Source organism: Pteropus medius, unplaced genomic scaffold (assembly GCF_902729225.1).
Source record: "Pteropus medius unplaced genomic scaffold, Ma_sr-lr_union100, whole genome shotgun sequence".
Lineage (NCBI taxonomy): Eukaryota > Metazoa > Chordata > Mammalia > Chiroptera > Pteropodidae > Pteropus > Pteropus medius.
Genome location: NW_024342472.1, coordinates 1163258 through 1183528, shown reverse-complemented (window position 1 = coordinate 1183528; position 20271 = coordinate 1163258). Strand labels below are relative to the sequence as shown.

Below are 20271 nucleotides of genomic sequence, written 5' to 3'. Positions count from 1 at the left end.
AGCCACAATGTGTAGCTAGCAGGTACTGACAGGAGCTAAGGAAGCACTGGGTTTGGGTTTTAAGGGTGCTATATCAAAAAGGCCAGGAAAGTAAGAATTCAGATGTGGGAGCAATTTCTCAGGATAGTGGATTCAACAACCTGGCAAGGACTAGAGTAGGTAAGAAGTCTCTACTAAGGTGGCTCTTAGAGGCCTGGAGAAAGTGATGGCCACCACTGAGCAAAGTGAAATGCCTGAGCCGTCCTGGCTAACAGCAGAGGAATGAAAAAGCAGAGGGAAGTAGGAATGCTGGAGTAGAAAAAGTGAGGTTGAAAACCCCAACAGAGGGCAGTGCTCCAAAGGGGAGCCCAGAGGACATCCCATTCATTGAGGCCATCAGGAAGGCACTGGTGAATGGAGCCACCAGCATCATTAAGTTCAGAGGTGGCCTCCTCTGCAGGCCAAGGATGGCAGTAAGAGACCACCACAGAGCTTGGGTTCCATAGTAATAGACACCAGAAGCCAGGAAGCCACAAATACCAAAATGAACCACGAGGTCTGAAGGAAAGTCAAGGGGGCTTTACCCATAGGGTGTTGTGGAGATGGAAAATGGGCCATAGTGTCCTTAGGAGCAATACAGCCAGCCAGCCAGCAAGGGTATTGCTCAAGCTCTACAAGCTGAAAAAGACAAGAATGGAGGTGCAGGGGGTTAGGGGAGGTTTCCCTAATAAAAAAAGTCCTAATTCCTTGCTCAGTTTCCAGACTTCAGTCTATTTTCATATCTGGAAAAGGTAGCTGGATCCCCAGGAAGGTCAAAGGCGAGTAGGTGATGATTCCCCCAGTAATTTTCCTAAAGGGGCCTGTAGCCACGCACTTGGCTATATGTACACTGGGGAAAGAACACCCAGATATTTGAGGAATACTGGACTCAAGATCAAAGTTGACATTGATACCCAGAGACTCAAAGCATCATCAGGGCCTCTGTTAAACTGGGGCCTTCAAGGTCCAAGTAATAACTGAAGTCCTCACTAAAACAGGACTCACAGTGGGCCTACAGACCTACCCAGTGGTCGTTTCCCAATCCTCAAGTGTGTAACTGGAATTGAGTTGGTGGCTGGGAGTAGCTCCAATGTGGGTCCTTGGCCTGTAGGGTGAGCTGTCACAACGAGGAAAGCCAAGTGGAAACCTCTGAAACTGCCCTCTCCCCTACCATCATCAACAATAAAATGGTTACCCTTCTGGATCAACTTGGCTTAGGCTATAGCACCCCATTAGTCAATCAAATACTAACTCAGGTGTTGTTGTAAAGGTATACTGTAGATGTGGTTAACAATCAATTGATTTTAAGTAAACGCGATTATCTTCAACAATTTGGATGGGCCTCATTCAATCAGTTGAAGGCCTTAAGATCACAACTGAGATTTCCCTGAAGAAATTCTGTAGTGGACTGCAGTGTCAGCTCCTGCCCAAGAGTTTCCAGCCTATCAGCCCACCCTATAAATTTCAGATTTTCCTAACCAGCCCCCACAGCTGCATAAGACATATATATTCTTTGCCATACATATCAAGGAAGATGGAGAATATCAGTGCCACTTCTAAAAACCTAACAGAAGCAGAATAGCAGTCCCTATCAAATATTTGTGGGTTCCTATATGACCAGCTTAATAAGGGATCAGGTTGAGCTTGGTTTACAGATGAGTCAGCTCAGTATGTGGATGCAAAATGAAGATGGATGGTATCTGCACTACAGCCACATTCAGAAGTAGAGAAGGAAATTTTTTCCAATGGATAGAATCACAAGCAGTGCACTTGACTTGATGTAGAAGAAGTGGCCTGAAATGAGACTACTTAACATATAGATTCCTGGGCAGTAGCCAATGGCCTGGCCATCTAGTTAGCCTGGAAAGAAAAGGGCTGGAGGATCACAGACGAGAAGGTCTGGTGTAAAGGCTGTGGACTGACATGTGGGAGTGGACAAAGTGTGAAGATTCCTGTACTACATGGTAACACCCACCAGAGAGCATTTACCATGGAAGAGGCACTAAACCGCCAACACAACAAAATGACTCAGCCAGATGAAATGGCCTTCATTAATGGCTACCACACAACTGGCATGACAGACACACAAGCAGAGTGATTACATAACTAACGAAGGCCCAACAGCAATGACTCTTGCTTACCAAGGCTGATCTAACAGGACTCCTCTGATAGGCAACTTTGGCTCAAGGACTCACCATTGGTCCTACTGAAATGTTCTTAGAACTCTACAGCAGTCTTAAGACTTTTCCTACCCAGCCTTCTTTCGTTCCTTTCATCTCTTCTCCAGAGGTCAAGTCTACATGAATCTGGAAGGTTTTCCAGACTCCTCCAGCTTCCTTCCCATTTTCCCACTTGGGCATTTCCCCCCCCAAAAAATCTCTCGCACTACTAATCTAGGACCCAAACTAACAGACTACATAACCTAACTTAGTGCACTTACTATTAAAGCTCTAGTCCAATGTTTTTGCAAAGTCAGAAATTCAATTTTAATAATTCAGCAGGGGTATTGAGGTCCTGTGAACTAGTTCCTACCAAACTCATAAGTGACTGATGCTATAACAGAAAACTAACACTCTCAAAATGGGAAAGAACTGCCAAGCAGACCAGATATATATACAATGGAGTGGACAAAGTGTTCCCATCTCAGCAAAAGCAGCTACTCGAAAAGCAGACTAAACTCAGAAGTAGCCTGGTACGTCTGGAACATGGAAAGGGAGCTGGCTAGCCAATCCAAATGTCCATCCACTGAGGAATGGATAAACTAAATGTGGTGTATCCAAACAATGGGATATTATTCATCTATACAAAGGAATGAAGGAGTGATATATGCTATGACATGGATGAATGCAAAAACATACTAAGTGAAAGACAGTGAATATAAAAGGCCACATATTGTATGATTCCACTTACATGAAATGTCCACAATAGGCAAAATCTATAGAAATGGAAAGCAGATTGGTGGTTGCCAGTGATGAGGAGGAGGGACTGGGAAGTAACCACTTAATAGGTACAGGGTTCATTTTGGGGTGATGAAAATGTTTTGGAACTAAATAGGTAGTGGTTTTACAACACTGTGAATGTACAACTGAGTTGTTCCCTTTAAAGGGGTCAACTTTATGTTATGTGAATTTCACCTCAATAAAAATAAATAAATAAATAAATTGTGAGGGGGAAAAAACACATATGAACCAAAAAAAAAAAAAAAAAGCAAAAAAAAGTAAAAGACGTTTAAATTTTCAAAAACAGAAGGGTGGGAGGAGCAGGCTGATGTTATCAATCATTATCACATTCACATCAAGCTGTCCAAACCTAGTTAAGCCACATTTCTTTACTCTATGGGTCTACCTGTCAACTGGAAAAGTCACTGCAAGGGTTCTAAACATCTAACGCAAAGACTAGAGTTCTAGAATTACCTGGTATTTCCCTTTTCCTGGCCATTTCATTATAAATTTGGGTCATAAAGTGAAGAGCTATATTTATAAACCCAATTTTAAGAAACACACTCTGATAAATACCAAGCCGATACCTAGGAACAATGGATTTCGCTTAAAACTCCAGGACATTGGTTGTTAAACTACAGCTCTCTCAGTGACTAATACTCAAGAGATTAAAGAATTCAGCCTCAAAAGATTTTACATACAGAAATAATAAAAGCATAGCTGAATTTGACTGCATTTTAAAAACGTAGTTCATTTCCCATTCTACTGAGCAGCTGCCCGGCTCCGGCTTCAGTGATGCCTGTGGTCACTGAGATTTGAGGGCTCCCGGTCACGGGAGTGCCGGGCCCTTCTATGCCTATGAGATTTATCTCGGCTCCTACTTCTACTTCTATGGCTACGCCCCTCAGAACACCCCTCATGCCAGCCAGAATGTGTGTTTGAGTTTCGACCTCTGTCTCTATCCCTGTTCTTTTCTTCTCTTTCTTCCTTCCTGCTTGAGGACTTGTGCTCATGCTTGGGCTTCTCCTTCGGCTCCCTCTCTCGGTCCTCTGAATGTCTAAGGCAGGTCGTCCTGTTCTCAGGGGAGCTGGGCTGGTGCTTCTGCACCTCCCTGGACTCTGGCTTCTGATGCCTCTCTGAGTTCTTGCTGCTGTGCTTTTTAGAGCCAGAGTCATCCTTTTCCTTTATCATCTTGCTTCTGGGAAATGAAAAGGAGGCTGGCTGTTCTGCCTGTACCTCCCGGTCAGTCTTCTCTTTGTCTTTCTTTCTTTTCTTTCTTTCCTTTTTGTCTGGAGGAGAAAAGTGGTGCAATCAATAAGAAAAGAAAGATGGAGGATATGCAAAAGGAAAGCATCCTTGGCAGCAATGTCAAGCAATCAGTCTATATACTTTCAGAAAAGTACCTCTGAGAAGCCAAGTTGGATCTGTGACCCTTGACATGTCAAGTTGCTGTATAAGGCAATTTTCACCCTTAATTACCTCTTTAAAGACCCTACATCCAAATACAGTCACTTTCTGAGGTACTGAAAGTTAAAGCTTCAACATATGAATTTTGGGGGACACAATTCAACTCATATTAGCCTTTCTTTTTTTTAGCCTTTCCACTGATACCTCCCCTTCCCCATTTAAAGTGAGGTTCCCCACTCCTCACCCCCTCCACACTTAAGAACTGATTATCAACTCAGTGAATGCAAGGAAGATCAAACACTAACATTACCCAGAATCTTCTCTTGGGTCTTAATGCTTTATACCTTTTTTGTGTTTTTTGGTGGGTTTGTCATCTTCAGAGCCCTCAGATGAATTTGGTAAGGTAGTATGAGCCCCGCAGCCCTCATCCTGGAGCTCTCTGGTCACATCATCCATTTCTTCTGAATCCTTAGGAGCCCGATAATTTGATACATGATCCACTCGAATAGTTCTTCCTTTGATCTAAGACAGATAGGCAATGCTTCAGCAAAGACAGCCTTCCCATCAAATTATTTGAACCCAGCTGCAGAGAGCCATGGTTTGAACTCCATCTATTACCCTCCTGCTAAATCTATTTCTAGGAAAATCTCTAAAACAGACCTGCCCAACTGGTGTGTCACAGCACATATAACTACATATTAATTCACTCAGCCCTGGAGGCAACCAGGTGAGGCCTGGGGCAGCTGGAGCTCCTGGGGAAGTTGTACCAGGCAGCCTCCTCAGTGTATACCAGTGTGCCATACAAATATCTTCATGTTCTACATGTGCCACAGAGTGAAAAAGGCTGGGAAGTTCTGCTGACAAGCAGCAGAAAAAACTGTGATGATTTAGATGCACAACAGTGAGTTACCCTCAATATGTAAAATTAATTTACAGTGAAATATACCGTGGGAAAGCCTGGCAGCTAGAAGGAATTCCTGAAATTGAGCTCAGTGCTACAACTGCTTCCTTGACACAGCAATTAGGATGAGGTCAAGGCAGACCAAAACTTGAAATGAGGGAAAGAATCTAGAAACAACTCTCTTGTTTTGTTTTGTTCTTTGATTTTTTCCTAGCTATATTCAATCACCTGGTTATTTTGAACAGTTAGGAAAAGACCACTATCTTTTTTTCTTAAGCCCTCACACCATGTTTCACCAACACCCTACGGGAACGACTGGCTCATACTGATACTTTCACTGGGAGTCAACTCTCCAAGTGAGCAACAACAATTAACCCCTTACTTAAAACAAAAAAAAAATTTCAGGCAAATACAGACTTATTCTATAAGCAAAACCATCTGAAATCTGAAGTGTGGCTTTTATAGTTCTAACACAAGAGTAGATTTTTATTCTTACCTTTAAGCCTAAGCAGCTTCTGTCATCATTCCCCATTTCAAAACATCTTTGAAAACTTTCTTTTTATGGTAACTCCATTTGACTGTTGGTTCTCTTAAAAATCAAGCCTAGAACCTTGTTCCACTCTGTCCTATAATCTCCAACTGTTCCATACTGATACGATCAGTGACAAACTTTCCAAGTCAAGAGTCACCCCACCCCCAACCTGTGACAATGCTCATTCAACTGCAGTGCTTTTCCTAAATGAGTGCAGGGACCACGTGGAGCATAGATAAGCCTGACTTGCCCCATTCCCTCTTCTCAGCCCAATGTCTCACTTACGAGGGTGGACACAAGAGGGAACAGAGGAGAGAAAACTTCAGAATGAGTTAGTTTTGTAGAATCTGTCATCAACTTTTAACTAGAGAATCTCCAGGACCAAGTATTGTTAAGTCAGTGGAGACATATGACAGACATACACAGCTATGTCCTAGGTCATGAAGCAAAGACAGAGCTCCAAATCCTGACATAGGACAGCATGGAAAAGCAGTGTTTGCTAGTGTCTTTGTTTTCCAGTACACCAGAGATGAGAGTGGAGTGTGAGGAAGAAAAGATGAGAAATAGAGGCCTGTGGGGAATAGGGGAACATGGTAGCTATGCTCCTGAAGAAATAGTTGTTAAGAGATGGGGAAAAAGAATAAGATGGTAGGGTTATGAGCCAATTAAATTATTTCCTGAGATCATTTGCTGGTCAGTATGTCCCCACACCTCTACAACTCTCAAAACATGCCCAGCTGACCAGTACTATCCTTGAGCCTGTGGATATCAGGTGGAAAATTAAACCAAACCTCTACATAGTAAGAGACCAGCCAAATTCTGCTTAGTAAACATGCTCACCTTGATCCCATTAAAATTGTCAACAGCCAAAATTGTGCTCCTCTGGTCTTCATAGCAGAGAAAACAGAATCCTTTGGATTTTCCAGTCTTCTTGTCCCGCACCAGATTAATGTTAACAATCTCCCCATATCTATTTATTTTATAAAAAAAGTAAAGAAACTATTAATTTAAAATGCAAAAAACTTTTAGACTGGATGACAAAACAAAATTCAAATAATATAGTATGTACAGGAGACACATCAAGAACAAGATGAAAGAGAAAGGTTAAAAATAAATAGTATCGGGAATACCCAATTAAACAATTGGTGGTAATATTAAGCTCAAAGATGAATTCAAGGGCCCTCAAAAAAGGTCCTAATATATAACAAAGGTATATAAGTCATGAAACTTTATGCATAAATTAACGAATCAAAAATGTAATTAAAAAACTATTATAATTACAAAGAAAATCAAATAGTGAAAGTTATGAGATTTTAACACACCACTTTGACAATTTCTTAAGAATCTATAAAACATGTATTAAAATTAACTATAGAATAGGTCTCAAAGTAAACTTCTATAACCTCCAAACACAGAACAGACCATGTTCCCCAATCATAATGTTACAAAGCTGTAAATAATACTTTAAACGAAAAACACCCTGCTAAGTAGAACTTGAAACCTACTCTCCTAGCTAACAACTGAATGAAAGAGAAAATGAAACAAAATAAAAAGTCAATGGCAGACTATTTAGAAAATTACAAAAATGAGAATATATACCAAAACTTATGGAATGTTGCTAAAACCATACTCAGAAATATCTGTAACCTTAAAGAATTTTACTGTTAATAAAAGAAAAATTATGTAAAAGAAAGCAAATCTAAGGAAAGCAGATGAGCATTAATGAAGATAAAAGCATGGGGATATGATGTACAGCATAAGGAATATGGTCAGTACTAATGTGATAGCATTATACAGTGTCAGATGGTTGCTGGACTTATCATATTGATTATTTCTTTAGGTATATAAATGTTAATAACTATGGCGTACTCCTAAAACAAGTACAATATTGTATGTTAGCTATATTTTTTTCTGGCTTTATTGAAATATAATAGACAATTAGTTGCTCATAATTACATTGTACAATTCAATGAGTTTTTCTTCAATAATAGTTGGCATACAATAATATATTAGTTTCAGTTGTATGGCATAGTGATTAGAGATCTATATAACTCACAAAGTGATCACCCCATTAAATCCGGTACTCCTATTCCCCCTTACATATTTTTTACAACATTATTGACTATTGGTTTTATGCTACACTTTATATCTCCATGTCTATTTTGTAACTATCCATTTTTACTTAATCCCTTTACTCTTTTTCACCATTCCCCAAACCCCCTCCCATCTAGCAGCCCTCAAAGTATTCTCTGTATCCATGAGTTTGTTTCTGTTTGTTGTTGTTGATTTTGTTTAGACTCCACCTGTACGTGAAATCATGTGCTATTTGTCTTTCTCTGTCTGATTTCGTTCAGCATAATACCCTCTAGGTCCATCAAGTCAATATCATTTTCCATCCCCTTCCTGTTAGTCTGTGTGTGTCTTTTAATCTGAAGTGAGTCTCTTATAGGCAACATATGTAGGGGTCTGTTTTCTTATCCATTCATCCACCCTATATTTTGGTTGGAGCACTTAATTCTTTTCCATTTGAGGTCATTGTTGATAGGAACACAGTTATTACCATTCTTTATTCATGATTTTGATACTTTTTTTCCTTGAAGAAGTCCCTACAATATTTCCTGTAATACTGACATGGTGTTGATAAATTAACTTATTTTTGTCTGGAAAGCTCTTTATCAGTCCTTTGACACTAAACAATAGCTTTGTTGGATAAAGTATTCTTGGTTGTAGATCCTGGGTTTTCATCACATCTAATATTTTGTGCCAAGCCCTTCTGTCCTGCATAGTTTCTTTTGAGAAATCTACTGCAAGTCTTATGGGTGTTCCCTTGTAGGTAACTAACTGCTTTTCTCTTGCTTTTAAGATTCTCTCTTTGTGTTTAAATTCTGGCATTTTAATCATGATGTGTATTAGTGTGGACCTCTTTAAGTTCATCTTTTATGGGACTCGCTGAGCATCTTGGGTTGTATGTCTATTTTCTTCACCAGGTTAGGAAGTTTTCCATCATTATTTCTTCAAATAGGTTTTCAAATTCTTGTTCTCCCTCTTCTCCTTCAGGTACCCCTATGATATGGATATTTTTACATTTAATAGTGTCCCATAGGCTCCTTAAGTTATTATCATATTCTTGGCTTCTTTTTTCTTGCCATTCTGATTGGATGTCCTTGGCTTCCCCATCCTGTATATCAGTGGTTTGATCCTCTTCTTCATCCACTCTTTTGATTCACTCCAAAAAATTCTTCATCTCAGATAATATATTCTTCATTTCTGACTGGTTCTCTTTTATAATTTCCATTTCCACTTTTGTTTTATATCTCTTCGTTAACATTCTCACTGCATTCATCTACCCTTCCCCTAAGTTCATTGAGCATCCTTAAAACCAGTGTTTGAACTTTACATCTGTTAGATTGCTTGACAGCATTTTTCGTGAAGCTCTGTTCTGTTCTCTTATATGAGTTCTGCGTCTTTGTTTCCATTTTGACTGCCTTTCTGTTTCTGTTTCTATGTACTAAGCAAAGCTCCTAAGTCTTCTGGTCTTATTAGTTTGGCTTTGCACAGTAGGTGTCCACAGGCACAATTCTGAGAGCGGTTCAGTTGCAGGCCAAGTTTAGCCCCAGCCTGTGTCCCTCTGGGCCACCTGTTAAGATTCAGCAAGCAATTCTCAGATGCTGTGCTTACAGTTGCCTCAAGAAGCCATGCCAGAAACCGAGATTAGCTGCCACTAGTGTGAGTCTTGCAGCTGCTCAGCAAGGGTCACAGGACTGGCCAAAGACACAACTGGATGTGCTTGAGTAGGGCTGCGAGGTAGGGGAGGTGGAGATTCAGGGAATCCTCTGGACGGAGCGACCTCTGTTATCCAATCTGATGACATCTCAGCTATGGCAATACTGCGTTCACAAACTGGGAGTGGGGAGGACTCAACAGAGGAACGATGGATACCACAGCACTGTTGCCCAGGAGAAAGCCTTGCCTCCGGTCCTCACTCTGATAATTCAGTGTCCCCCCTGTAAGACCCTAGTACCCACTGAGCAGTCTGCCCAGCACTTGTGCTCACAGCAAGCAAGTCCCTCACCACAAAAGTCTGCTCATGAACACAACCCTTTAAGAGGCGTCTGCAGCTGCCATAGCTTCTGTCTCACTCAGCTGCGTGGACCGGGCAACTTCATGTCTGTACTCACACCTACCATTGCAGGGTGATTTCTTATTTCTATCCCAAGTTGTAGGGCTTCTGTTCATCTAGATCCCAGGCGACTCTACTTGCTGTTTGCTCCATATTTCTGTCACAACTTTGATGTAGTCATAACAGGAGATAAACAAAGCCTGTATCATCTAAACCATTTTGCCCAGTCTCTGGTAGCTATATTTTAATTAAATTCTTTAAAAAAAAATAGAGTGAGTTTGGAGAAATATCGCAGAGTGAAGAGACATCCCAGATTTCTCCCCTTGAAACAACAATAAGCCGAACATCTAAAACTCAACAAAAAACACCCAAACAGCACACCAGCACGTCTGAGCATGGGATCTTTGCATAAGAGCTACCACAGGTGAAAACCCCAGGTTTCAGGCGCTGGGCTGGGAGAAATAAAGAAGCTGCCTCTTGCAGCCACTGGAGCTCCCTGTAGGAGCGGGGGGAGGGGAGAAGGTGCGACCAGTTTCCTGAACAGCCTTGCCTGAAAGAGCTGTGACCTCCATGCAGCCGACGACAGGGCCCAGTCATCAAGGCAGAAAGTGAGAAGAGGAATGGCAGAGAAACAACAGTTGATTTTATCCAGCCATGGTTGCAAAACCGAGGATGAGCCGCAGCACCCATACCCCAACCCAGAGGGCCCCTCCCCCATATCCTCCGAGACCGGACACCACGGAACCCCAGGGGAATCTGAACAAACACTACCGAAACTATCGTTAACACTGACAGGGTCTGAGACTGTGAGTACAAAGCATGATTAAACATCTATAAGAAAAGAAAGGCATTATTAAGGCTTTATATATAGCAGGGATCCAAGAGGCTTAGATGCCACCTATCGGAAACCAAAGGAAAAAGGCCTTTTTTACAACAGGCTAAAGAGAGACCTTAATATAATAAATCTTATTTCCAAAAAAAAAGCAGAATACACTTCTATTATTGTCCAGGTGGAGAAACAGTCCTTTAAACACCATGAACAATGAAGGTGACAAGGCATCTCAAAAGGAGAAAAATCTCCAGAAAATAAACTTACAGACATAGAAATATGGGACTTAAATGACAGAGAATTCAGAAATAGTACTTCTGAAAAACTCAATGAGATCAGAAACAAGTCATATCGACAATTTCAGGAATTGAAAAAGCAACTAGATGAGCGGAATGAGTTCTTTAGCAAGAGGATTGAAACCCTCAAAAATAACAATAGAAGTTCTAGAGATGAAAAACATACTAAAAGAGATGAAAAAAGAAATAGCAAGCTTGGGAAATAGAGTCAACCAAATGGAGGAAAGGATCAGTGATATCGAAGACAGATCTAGAAATAAATGAGAAAGAAGAAGAGAGAACTTGAAAGATGAAAAATAATGAAAGAGAAATACAAGAATCAGCTGGTACCATCAGGAAAGGAAACGTAAGAATAATAGGCATTCACGAAGGGGAAGAAAACGAGCCGGGATTAGAAAGCATTTTGAGACAAATAGTTGACAAGAATTTCTCAAATCTATGGTATGAGCTAGAGCTTGCAGTTCAAGAGATCAACAGAACATGCAATTATCACAACCCAAAAAGGTCTTCGCCAAGACACAATGTATTAAAATTATCAAAAATCAATGACAAAAAAGAATTCTCAGGGCAGCCAGGGAAAAGAAAACGGTACCTTATAAAGGAAAACCCATTAAATTACAGTCGGACGTCTCAGCACAAACTATACAAGCCAGAAAGGAGTGGAATCAAATATTCGAACTATTAAATGAGAAGAATTACCAGCCAAGAATAATGTATCCAACAAAGCTCTCCTTTAGATATGAAGGAGAAATAAAGACCTTTCCAAACATACAAAAATTGAGGGAATTCTCTACTACGAGGTCTGCACTACAGCTCACCTAAAACAAAATGACAAAAAAAAATACATAACTAGGAGTAAGGTGATTAGCATGCAGATAGAAGCAGAGGAGTGCAACCCTTACTAAGAACAGGGCATTATAAGCTTAAACAATAAGAGGTTTGCTATAGCAAGATAGTAATGAACATTTAGCATACATAGGGACAAACTGAGACAACAATGACTGAAAAGGTGAGGATTCAAAGATCCAAATTCACAAAGGTGAATGGAGATAAGGCACGCACAGAAGAAAATGGATAACTGTATATATAACTATCCTTTACATATTCATAATGGCAACCACACGCCAAAGACTCAGAACTGAAGTATATAACATAAAACAAAAAGGACCAGAGGGAAAACTCATTAAACTCAACAAAAAATACAAAAAACAGACACATAAGGACAAGGAAGCAATGGAAACATCGAGGTACCAGAAAGCAAAAGATAAAATGGTTATAGGAAAACCTCATATTTCAATAATCACCCTAAATGTAAACAGACCAAAATTACCAATAAAAAGGCACAGAGTTGCAGATTGGATCAAAAAGCAAAACCCAACCATATGCTGCCTCCAGGACACACATCTCAGTTCCAAAGACAGAAACAGACTCAAAGTGAAAGGGTAGAAAATGATATTTCAAGCAAATGGCATTCACAAAAAAGCAGGAGTAGTGGTACTAATATTGGACGAAACAGACTTCAAAATAAAAAGGTAAAGAACGATATTGAGGGACACTTCATAATGATATCAGGAATCATACACCAAGAAGACATAACATGTATTTGTATCTAATATCCAATCAGGGAGCCCCAAAATATGTAAAGCAATTACTAACAGAACTAAAGGGAGAAACAGGCCAAAACACTATAGTAGTAGAGGAGCTAAACACTCCATTGTCAGACATGGACAGATCATCCAAACAGAAAATCAATAAAGAAATACCATCCATAAATGACATATTAGAAAACCTGGACATAATTGACATTCACAGAGCCTTTCATCCCAAAACAGCTGGTTATATTTCTTCTCTAGTGCACATGGAACATTCTCAAGGATCGACCACATACTGGGACACAGAGATAGCCTCAACAAATATATGAGGGTTGAAATCATACCAACCATATTCTCTGATCATAATGCTTTGAAACTACAGATCAACTGTAAAAAGAATGCCGGAAGAACCAAAAATACATAAAGATTAAACAACATGCTACTGAAGAATGACTAGGTAAGAGAAGAAATAAAAAGAGAGATCAAGCGATACATGGAAACAAATGAAAATGACAGTGCAACATATCAAAACTTTGGAACACAGCAAAAGCAGTAATAAGAGGAAAGTTCACAAAATTACAGGCCTATCTCAGAAAATAAGAACAAACCCAAATAAACAACCTAACGCTTCATCTTAAAAAAATAGAAAAGGAAGAACAAATGAAGCCTAAAATCAGCAGAAGTAAAGAAATAATCAAAATTAGAGCAGAATTAAATGAAGTTAAAAACAACAACAACAACAAAAAAAAACAAAAATTAAATGTCACAAAGAGCTGGCTCTTTGAAAAGGATAATAAAATTGACAAACCCCTGGAAAGACTAAGAAACAAAAAAGGACACAAATAAACAAAAATAGGGTTGAAAGAAGAAAAAATACAACAGACACTGCAGAAATACAAAGGATCATACAAGAATGCTATGAAAAAGTATATAACACAAAATTTAATAACCTAGAAGAAATGGACCAATACTTAGAGATATACAACCTTCCTAGACTGAATCAAGAACTGGAAAATCTAAATAGACCAATCAGCAGTATGGAAATTGAAACAATCATCAAAAACCTACCAAAAAGTAAAATTCCAGGACCAGATGGCTTGACCAGTGAATTCTACTAACATTCAAAGAAGATTTAATACCTATTCTCCACAAACTCTAACAAAAAATCGAAGAGGAGACAATAGTTCCTAACTCATTTTCTGAGGCCAATATTACCCTAATACCAAATCCTGGTAAAGACAACACATAAAAAGAAAACCATTGACCGAGATCTCTAATGAACACAGATGCAAAAATCCTAAATAAGATACTAGTGAACCAAATCCGCCAACATATTAAAAAGATTATACACCATGAACAAGTGAGCTTCATTCCAGGGGCACAGGGATGGTTCAATATACAAAAATCGATTACTGTGATACACCACATAAACAAATTAAAAAATAAGAATCATATCAAACGATGCAGAGAAAGTCTTTGATAAGATAGAACATTCATTTATGATCGAAACGGTTAACAAAATCGATATAGAAAGAAAGCACCTTGACATAATAAAGGCAATACATGACAAACCCTCAGCCAACATTATACTTAATAGTGAAAAGCTAAAAACCTTCCCTGTAAGACTAGGAACAAGACAAGGCTGTCCACTAACAACACTGTTATTCAGTATAACATTGGAGGTCCTAGTGAGTGCAGTCAGTCAAGAGAAAGATATAAAATGCATCCAAATAGGTAACGAAGAAGTCAAACTTTCACTATTTGCATATGACATGATTCTCTATATAGAAAACCCTAAAGACTCCACAAGAACACTACTAGAAACAGTAAGCAAATACAGTAAAGTTTCTGGATACAAAATCAATGTTCAAAAATCCATAGCATAAAAAAAAAATCCATAGCATTCCTATACTCTAATAATTAAGTGTCGGAGAAAGAAGTAGAAAAAATAATTCCTTTTGTAATTATAACAAAAAGAATAAAATACCTAGGAATAAAGCTAACAAAACATGTGAAGAACCTGTATAATAAAAACTATAAGACTCTATTAAAGGAAGTTGAAGAAGATACAAAGAAATGGAAAGATATTCCGTGTTCTTGGATTGGAAAAATCAACATAGTTTAAATGAATTTATTACCTAAAGCATTATACAGATTTAATGCAATCCTCATAAAAATCCCATAAGCTTTTTTTAAAGAAATAAAACAAAAAAATCAAGAGATTTTTATGAAAGCACAAAAGACTTTGAATTGCCAAAGCCATCCTGAGAAAAAAGAACAAGTTTAGAGGCATCACTCTACCCAACTTCAAATTATACTACGAAGTGACAATAATCAAAATGACATGGTATTGACAGAAAAACAGACATACGGACCAGCGGAACAGAATCTAGAGTCCAGAAGTAAACCCACATTTATATGGGCAAATAATTTTCGGCAAAAAAGCCAAAAATATACAGTGGAGAAAGGAAAGCCTCTTCAATAAATGGTGTTGGGAAAACTGGAAAGCCACCTGCAAAAGAATGAAACTAGACTATTGTCTTTCACCACACACCAAAATTAACTCAAAATGGATTAAGGATCTGAATATAAGACCTGAAACAATAAATTGCATAGAAGAAAACATAGGAACTAAACATGAACTTAAAGAGGATTTTATGAATTTGACCTCAAAGGCAAGGGAAGTAAAGGCAAAAATAAATGAATGGGACTACATCAAACTAAAATCTTCTCCTCAGCAAAAGAAACCATCAACGAGTTAAAGAGACAACCATCAGAATGGGAAAATGTATTTGACGAGCAATGCCTCTGATAAGGGTCTAATATCCAAAACATACAAAGAACTCATACAACTCAATAACAGCAAAAAAGCAAACAATCCAATTAAAAAATGGGCAGAGGACCTGAACAGACACTTCTCCCAAGGAGATATACAAATGGTCAACAAACATACTAAAGGATGCTCCACATCACTAGCTAGTAGGCAAATGCAAATCCAAACCACAATGAGAAACCATCTCACACCTGTTAGAATAACTGTTATCAACAGGACAAGTAATAATAAATGTTGGAGAAGATGTGGAGAAACAGGAACCCTTATACACTGCTGGTGGAACTGCAACTGCAAATTGGTACAGCCACTATGGAAAACAGTATGGACTTTCCTCCAAAAACTAAGACTTGATCTACCATATGAACCAGCAATCCCTCTACTGGGTATTTACCCCAAAGACTTGAAAACCCATACCTGAAAAAATATTTGCACACCGATGTTCATAGCAACATTATTCACAGTGGCCAGGACATAGAAGCAATTGAAGTGTCCTATGATAGATTATTGGCTAAAGAAGCTGTGGTGCATATATACAATGGAATATTACTCAGCCATAAGAAGAGATGAAATACTGCCATTTGCGACAACATGGATGGACCTCGAGATAATCATGCTAAGTGAAATAAGCCAGACGGAAAAAGTTCAAAACCACAAGATATCACTTATATATGGGATAGAAACCTAAAAGCAACAAATGAACATGACAAACAAACAGACTCACGGACATGGACAATAAACTAGTGGTTACCAGAGGATGGAGCGGGGAGGGTGGTGGGAAGTAGATTGGGTAAAAACTGTCAAATACGTGGTGATAAAGAAATCTAACTATGAGTGATGAACACACAATGCAATATATATACACTTTATTATTGAATTGTACACTTGAAACTTACTGGATTTCGTTAACCAATGTCACCATAATAAAAATATATATAATAATTTTTTTAAAAAACAAAATTAAAAAAAGAAATAATGATTACCATGTAGTATAACATATCAAATAAAAAAAAGTCCATAGTAATGCAATACATGGCAAAGTGTTATAACAAAGTGTTAATATCCTTACTACATGAGGGCTCTTGTAAAATCAATAAGAAAATGAGGAACACACTGATAGAAAAAAATAGCCAAGGGTAGACAATTGACAATGAAAAAGAAATAATAATGGCCTATAAATCTATGAAAAGATGTTTCACTTCATTGATGATGAAATAAATGCAATGTAAAATAATAATGAGAAGCATAGGCAAATATTTTTTAACATAACCACTGCCAATTAGGATTCAGAAAAATGTGCACTCCAATGAGAGCTGAAATTGATACAACCTTTTCAGAGAGTAATTTGGCAATAAAACATCTTTAAAATGCTAACATATTGATCCAGTAATTTTACCAAGGAAACCATCAAGAATGCATACAAAGATGTAGAGATTGCAATGTACACCGCAGTCTAATTTGTAACAGCAAAATACTGGAAATAATGCTCAACATTTTTATGATAAAGAAATACACAAAATTGTTAGTTTCTCCTTTAAGTACACTCTATTTTCTTTTTTATATCTTTTTTCGCCAAATATTCTATAATAACTATACAGTACTTTGATAATCAGAAAATAAAAGTCAATTATCAGTAGCTTCATGTAGAGCAATATGGGTAGCCATAATAGAGAATTAGAATAAACACACATACCAGCTGATCATCACTCAATGCTAATTAAGACAAAAACAGCTCCTAGATGTAAGGCTGGAGCAGGCAGAGTACCTTGTAGGGGTGAAAATTATAAGCTGCACCTGCTGTGAACTTCTGGAAGCCCAAAAGTTGGAGGATGCAGCCTCCGTCCCTGCCAGGGCCCTCTGACTGTGTGGGCTACCCAGGCCCTCTACTATGGCCCTCTCTTATGCATTGCCCAATTTCTTTCCCATAGCCTTCTGCCCTATATGCTGCCCAACCACTCTGCCAGGGCCCTCTGCCTATGGGATGACCCCAACCACCCCCTGCCATGGCATTGCCTCTGCCAAGGTGTGCTGTTTTACTTGCTAAAGCCCGATTCCCATGGTCCTCTGCCTATACATGCTGTCCAACTTTTCTGCAACAGTCCTCTGTCCCTGAGGGCTACACAACCCAGAAGCCATGGCCCTCTGCTCCTGTGGTGCTGCCAAAGTCCTCTGGCCCTATGGAATGTCTAATCACTCTGTGTAGCTCTCTGGTTGTGCCCAGCCCCTCTCCCACCAGCTGCCACTACCACTGCAAGCTGCCAAAACCCTCTCCCACCCAGTGCTGCTACTATCATCTTATAGAATGAAAAATATAAAGTTCTCCTATTCATCCTTGTTCCTCATCAGCCTGTGAGTCTCACCATCTGAGTAAAGAGATTGGCTCTGCTCATCAACCTTATACTATCTAGAAGCAAAAAAAGCAAACTACTACCTAAACCTTTTACTTTTTTCACCAGTTCCTCTGTGCTTTGCCCTAAGTCTATAAGGCCACAGAAGTGTGGGCCCAGAAGGGTCCTATGAGTTATCCCTAGTTTCTGGAGCCTGAGGAGATAGGCCAACATAGGTCTTCCTGGGAGTTCCAGTCTGTTCCAGAATAGGCCCACACTGAACAAGACCCAGTGAAAAAGCAGTAAAAATAGACCAGAATGCCCAAGACAGCCTCTTAAATCATCCAAGTTCTTGGATTTTTCACATTGGGAGAGTTCTAGAACCATGACCTAGACTAGAACAGGAGCTCCAGCTCTCCTCATGAAGGCAGGCCAGTCAGCCTAAAATAAAATGGCTTTTGTGATGCCACAAAATGCATTATGGAAGCAAACTACTCTGATGACCCAGAAGGCAGGAAATGAAAGAGGACTTACTGTGAGAACACACAAATGATGTCCCCTTCAGTCAGTTCATAAGGAAGCCCACCTAGAAGAAAATATCACATTTCAGTTCAACAAACATTTACCAACTGTCTATTAAATGCCAGGCACTGGAAGGTGCAAAGAGTAAGCCACGGGGCCCGCCCTCAGAGAACTCACACACAGCCTGATGCAGTGACAGAAGTATATATACAGTAAAGCAATAGTACAGTAAAAAGAGTACTAACTGTGAGTGGAAAGGTCGAGGTCACCACTAACCACACTAATCCCCCTCCTATCTAAACTCTTATGGACAAAGCAGATTATTTCCAGCACAAAACTTTGCTTCCACAAACATATTTTCAACTCATCTGCTCTTTACTCACAAATTTACAGCTAAGATCCAAAATCACTTTAAATATGCAAATATTAACCCTGCCTCACACAGACTAAGGACAATAAAGACAACTGTTAAGCATTTATTGGAAATAAATTCCCCTGCAAATGTTTCCTTCCTCATCTGTAAAATGGGGTATTATTACTTACCTCACAGAATTGTTATAAGAATTAAATAAAATGACAACATAAAGTGCTCAGCACCATGTCTGGTGCAATAGCCTCTTTGAACTAATTGTCAAATTAATGGATGTATCACAGTGAATATAGAGATAGTAATATGGCCATGGACAGAAGGCAGCAGCTAATCAGATGAGAAAAAATGAATTCTGAAGGAAGGAGATTGGGCTGGGGAGGAATTAGCAGTAATATGGGATAGTGGCTAAGACCATGAGTTCTAGAAACCCATAGTTCTGGCTGTTCCACTTACAAGCTATGTGACCTTAATAAGTTCATTAACTTCTCAGTGCCTCAGTTTTCTCAGCTGCGTAATGGGGGTCAGGGGAATGATGATAATGGTCTGAGACAGAGAAAGACAAATACTATATAATTTCGCTTATATGTGGCATCTAAAAAACAAAATAAATGGACAAACAAAACAGAAACTAACTCATAGATACAGAGAACATTTTGATGGTTGCCACATGAGAGGGGGTTAAGGGGATGAGTGAAAAAGGGGAAGGGATTAAGACGTATAAATTGCCGGTTATAAAAACAGTCACATGGATGTAAAGTACAGCACAGGGAATATAGTTAACGATATTGTAATAACTATGTACGGTGTCACATGGGTTCTAGACTTACCCAGGTGTCCTCTTCCTAAGTTATATGAATGCCTAATCACTATGTTGTGCACCTTAAACTCATATATTGTATGTCAACTGTGATTGAAAGAAAAAGCACTTTTAATTATAAAATAATAATAATGGTCTGAGAAACAAAGTAGCAAGACTCTTAGTACAGTGAATGGCAGACAGTAACTACCAGAACACTGATGTGGCAGAGAGAGCAAACTAGACATCGGTGAGAAAAGAAATATGGAAAACAGATTTATGGGCAGACAGCAGAAAGAATCAAAAGTGGGTGATGAATGCTGGGAAGAATGAGGGGTGGAAGCGCTGAAATGTTAAGAAGCAGGCCAGGAGAGAAGGAGCACAGCGGGAGAAGGACGGAAGGAAGACGTGGACCTCACCCAGGAAGATCCAGGCGCTGTCTTTGTACTCAGAGTGCCAGGACACTTTATCCGCTACCCCAAGCTGGACCTCACGCTCATTCAGCTCATTGATCAGCTTCACTTTAGTTAAAGGGCTGCACAGGGGACGGAAAAGCGGTTAAGTGAGGCCTGGTCTCGCGTAAGGGAGATCAAAACTACGGGACTAGTTTTCTAGTCTCCGAGCCGCCCCTCAGCGTGGTAAGCGCTCTACCACCCCAGCCCTAGTGGGTCATCCCTGAGGTCCGCCTTCAACCCCCCCACTCCCGGGAAAGAAGCTGAGGCCTTACTTCATCCCTGCGAGTTTGCGCTCAGCACCGAGGGATCGACTTCCGGGCGAGGCTGCACTGCGCAT

The 20271-nt window shown here is 39.4% G+C and overlaps 1 protein-coding gene across 1 annotated transcript; it reads right to left on the bottom strand.

The window, feature by feature from the left end:
- Nucleotides 1-2051: 2051 nt before the first annotated feature.
- On the bottom strand, nt 2052-20271 carry RBMX2 (RNA binding motif protein X-linked 2). The gene is made up of 6 exons (XM_039864985.1): nt 20207-20271; nt 19899-20014; nt 18326-18377; nt 6638-6767; nt 4709-4886; nt 2052-4246 (listed from the first exon to the last, which is right to left on the bottom strand). The coding sequence occupies exons 1-6, from the start codon at nt 20269-20271 to the stop codon at nt 3747-3749; spliced, it is 1041 nt and encodes a 346-aa protein (XP_039720919.1). The 3' UTR covers nt 2052-3746.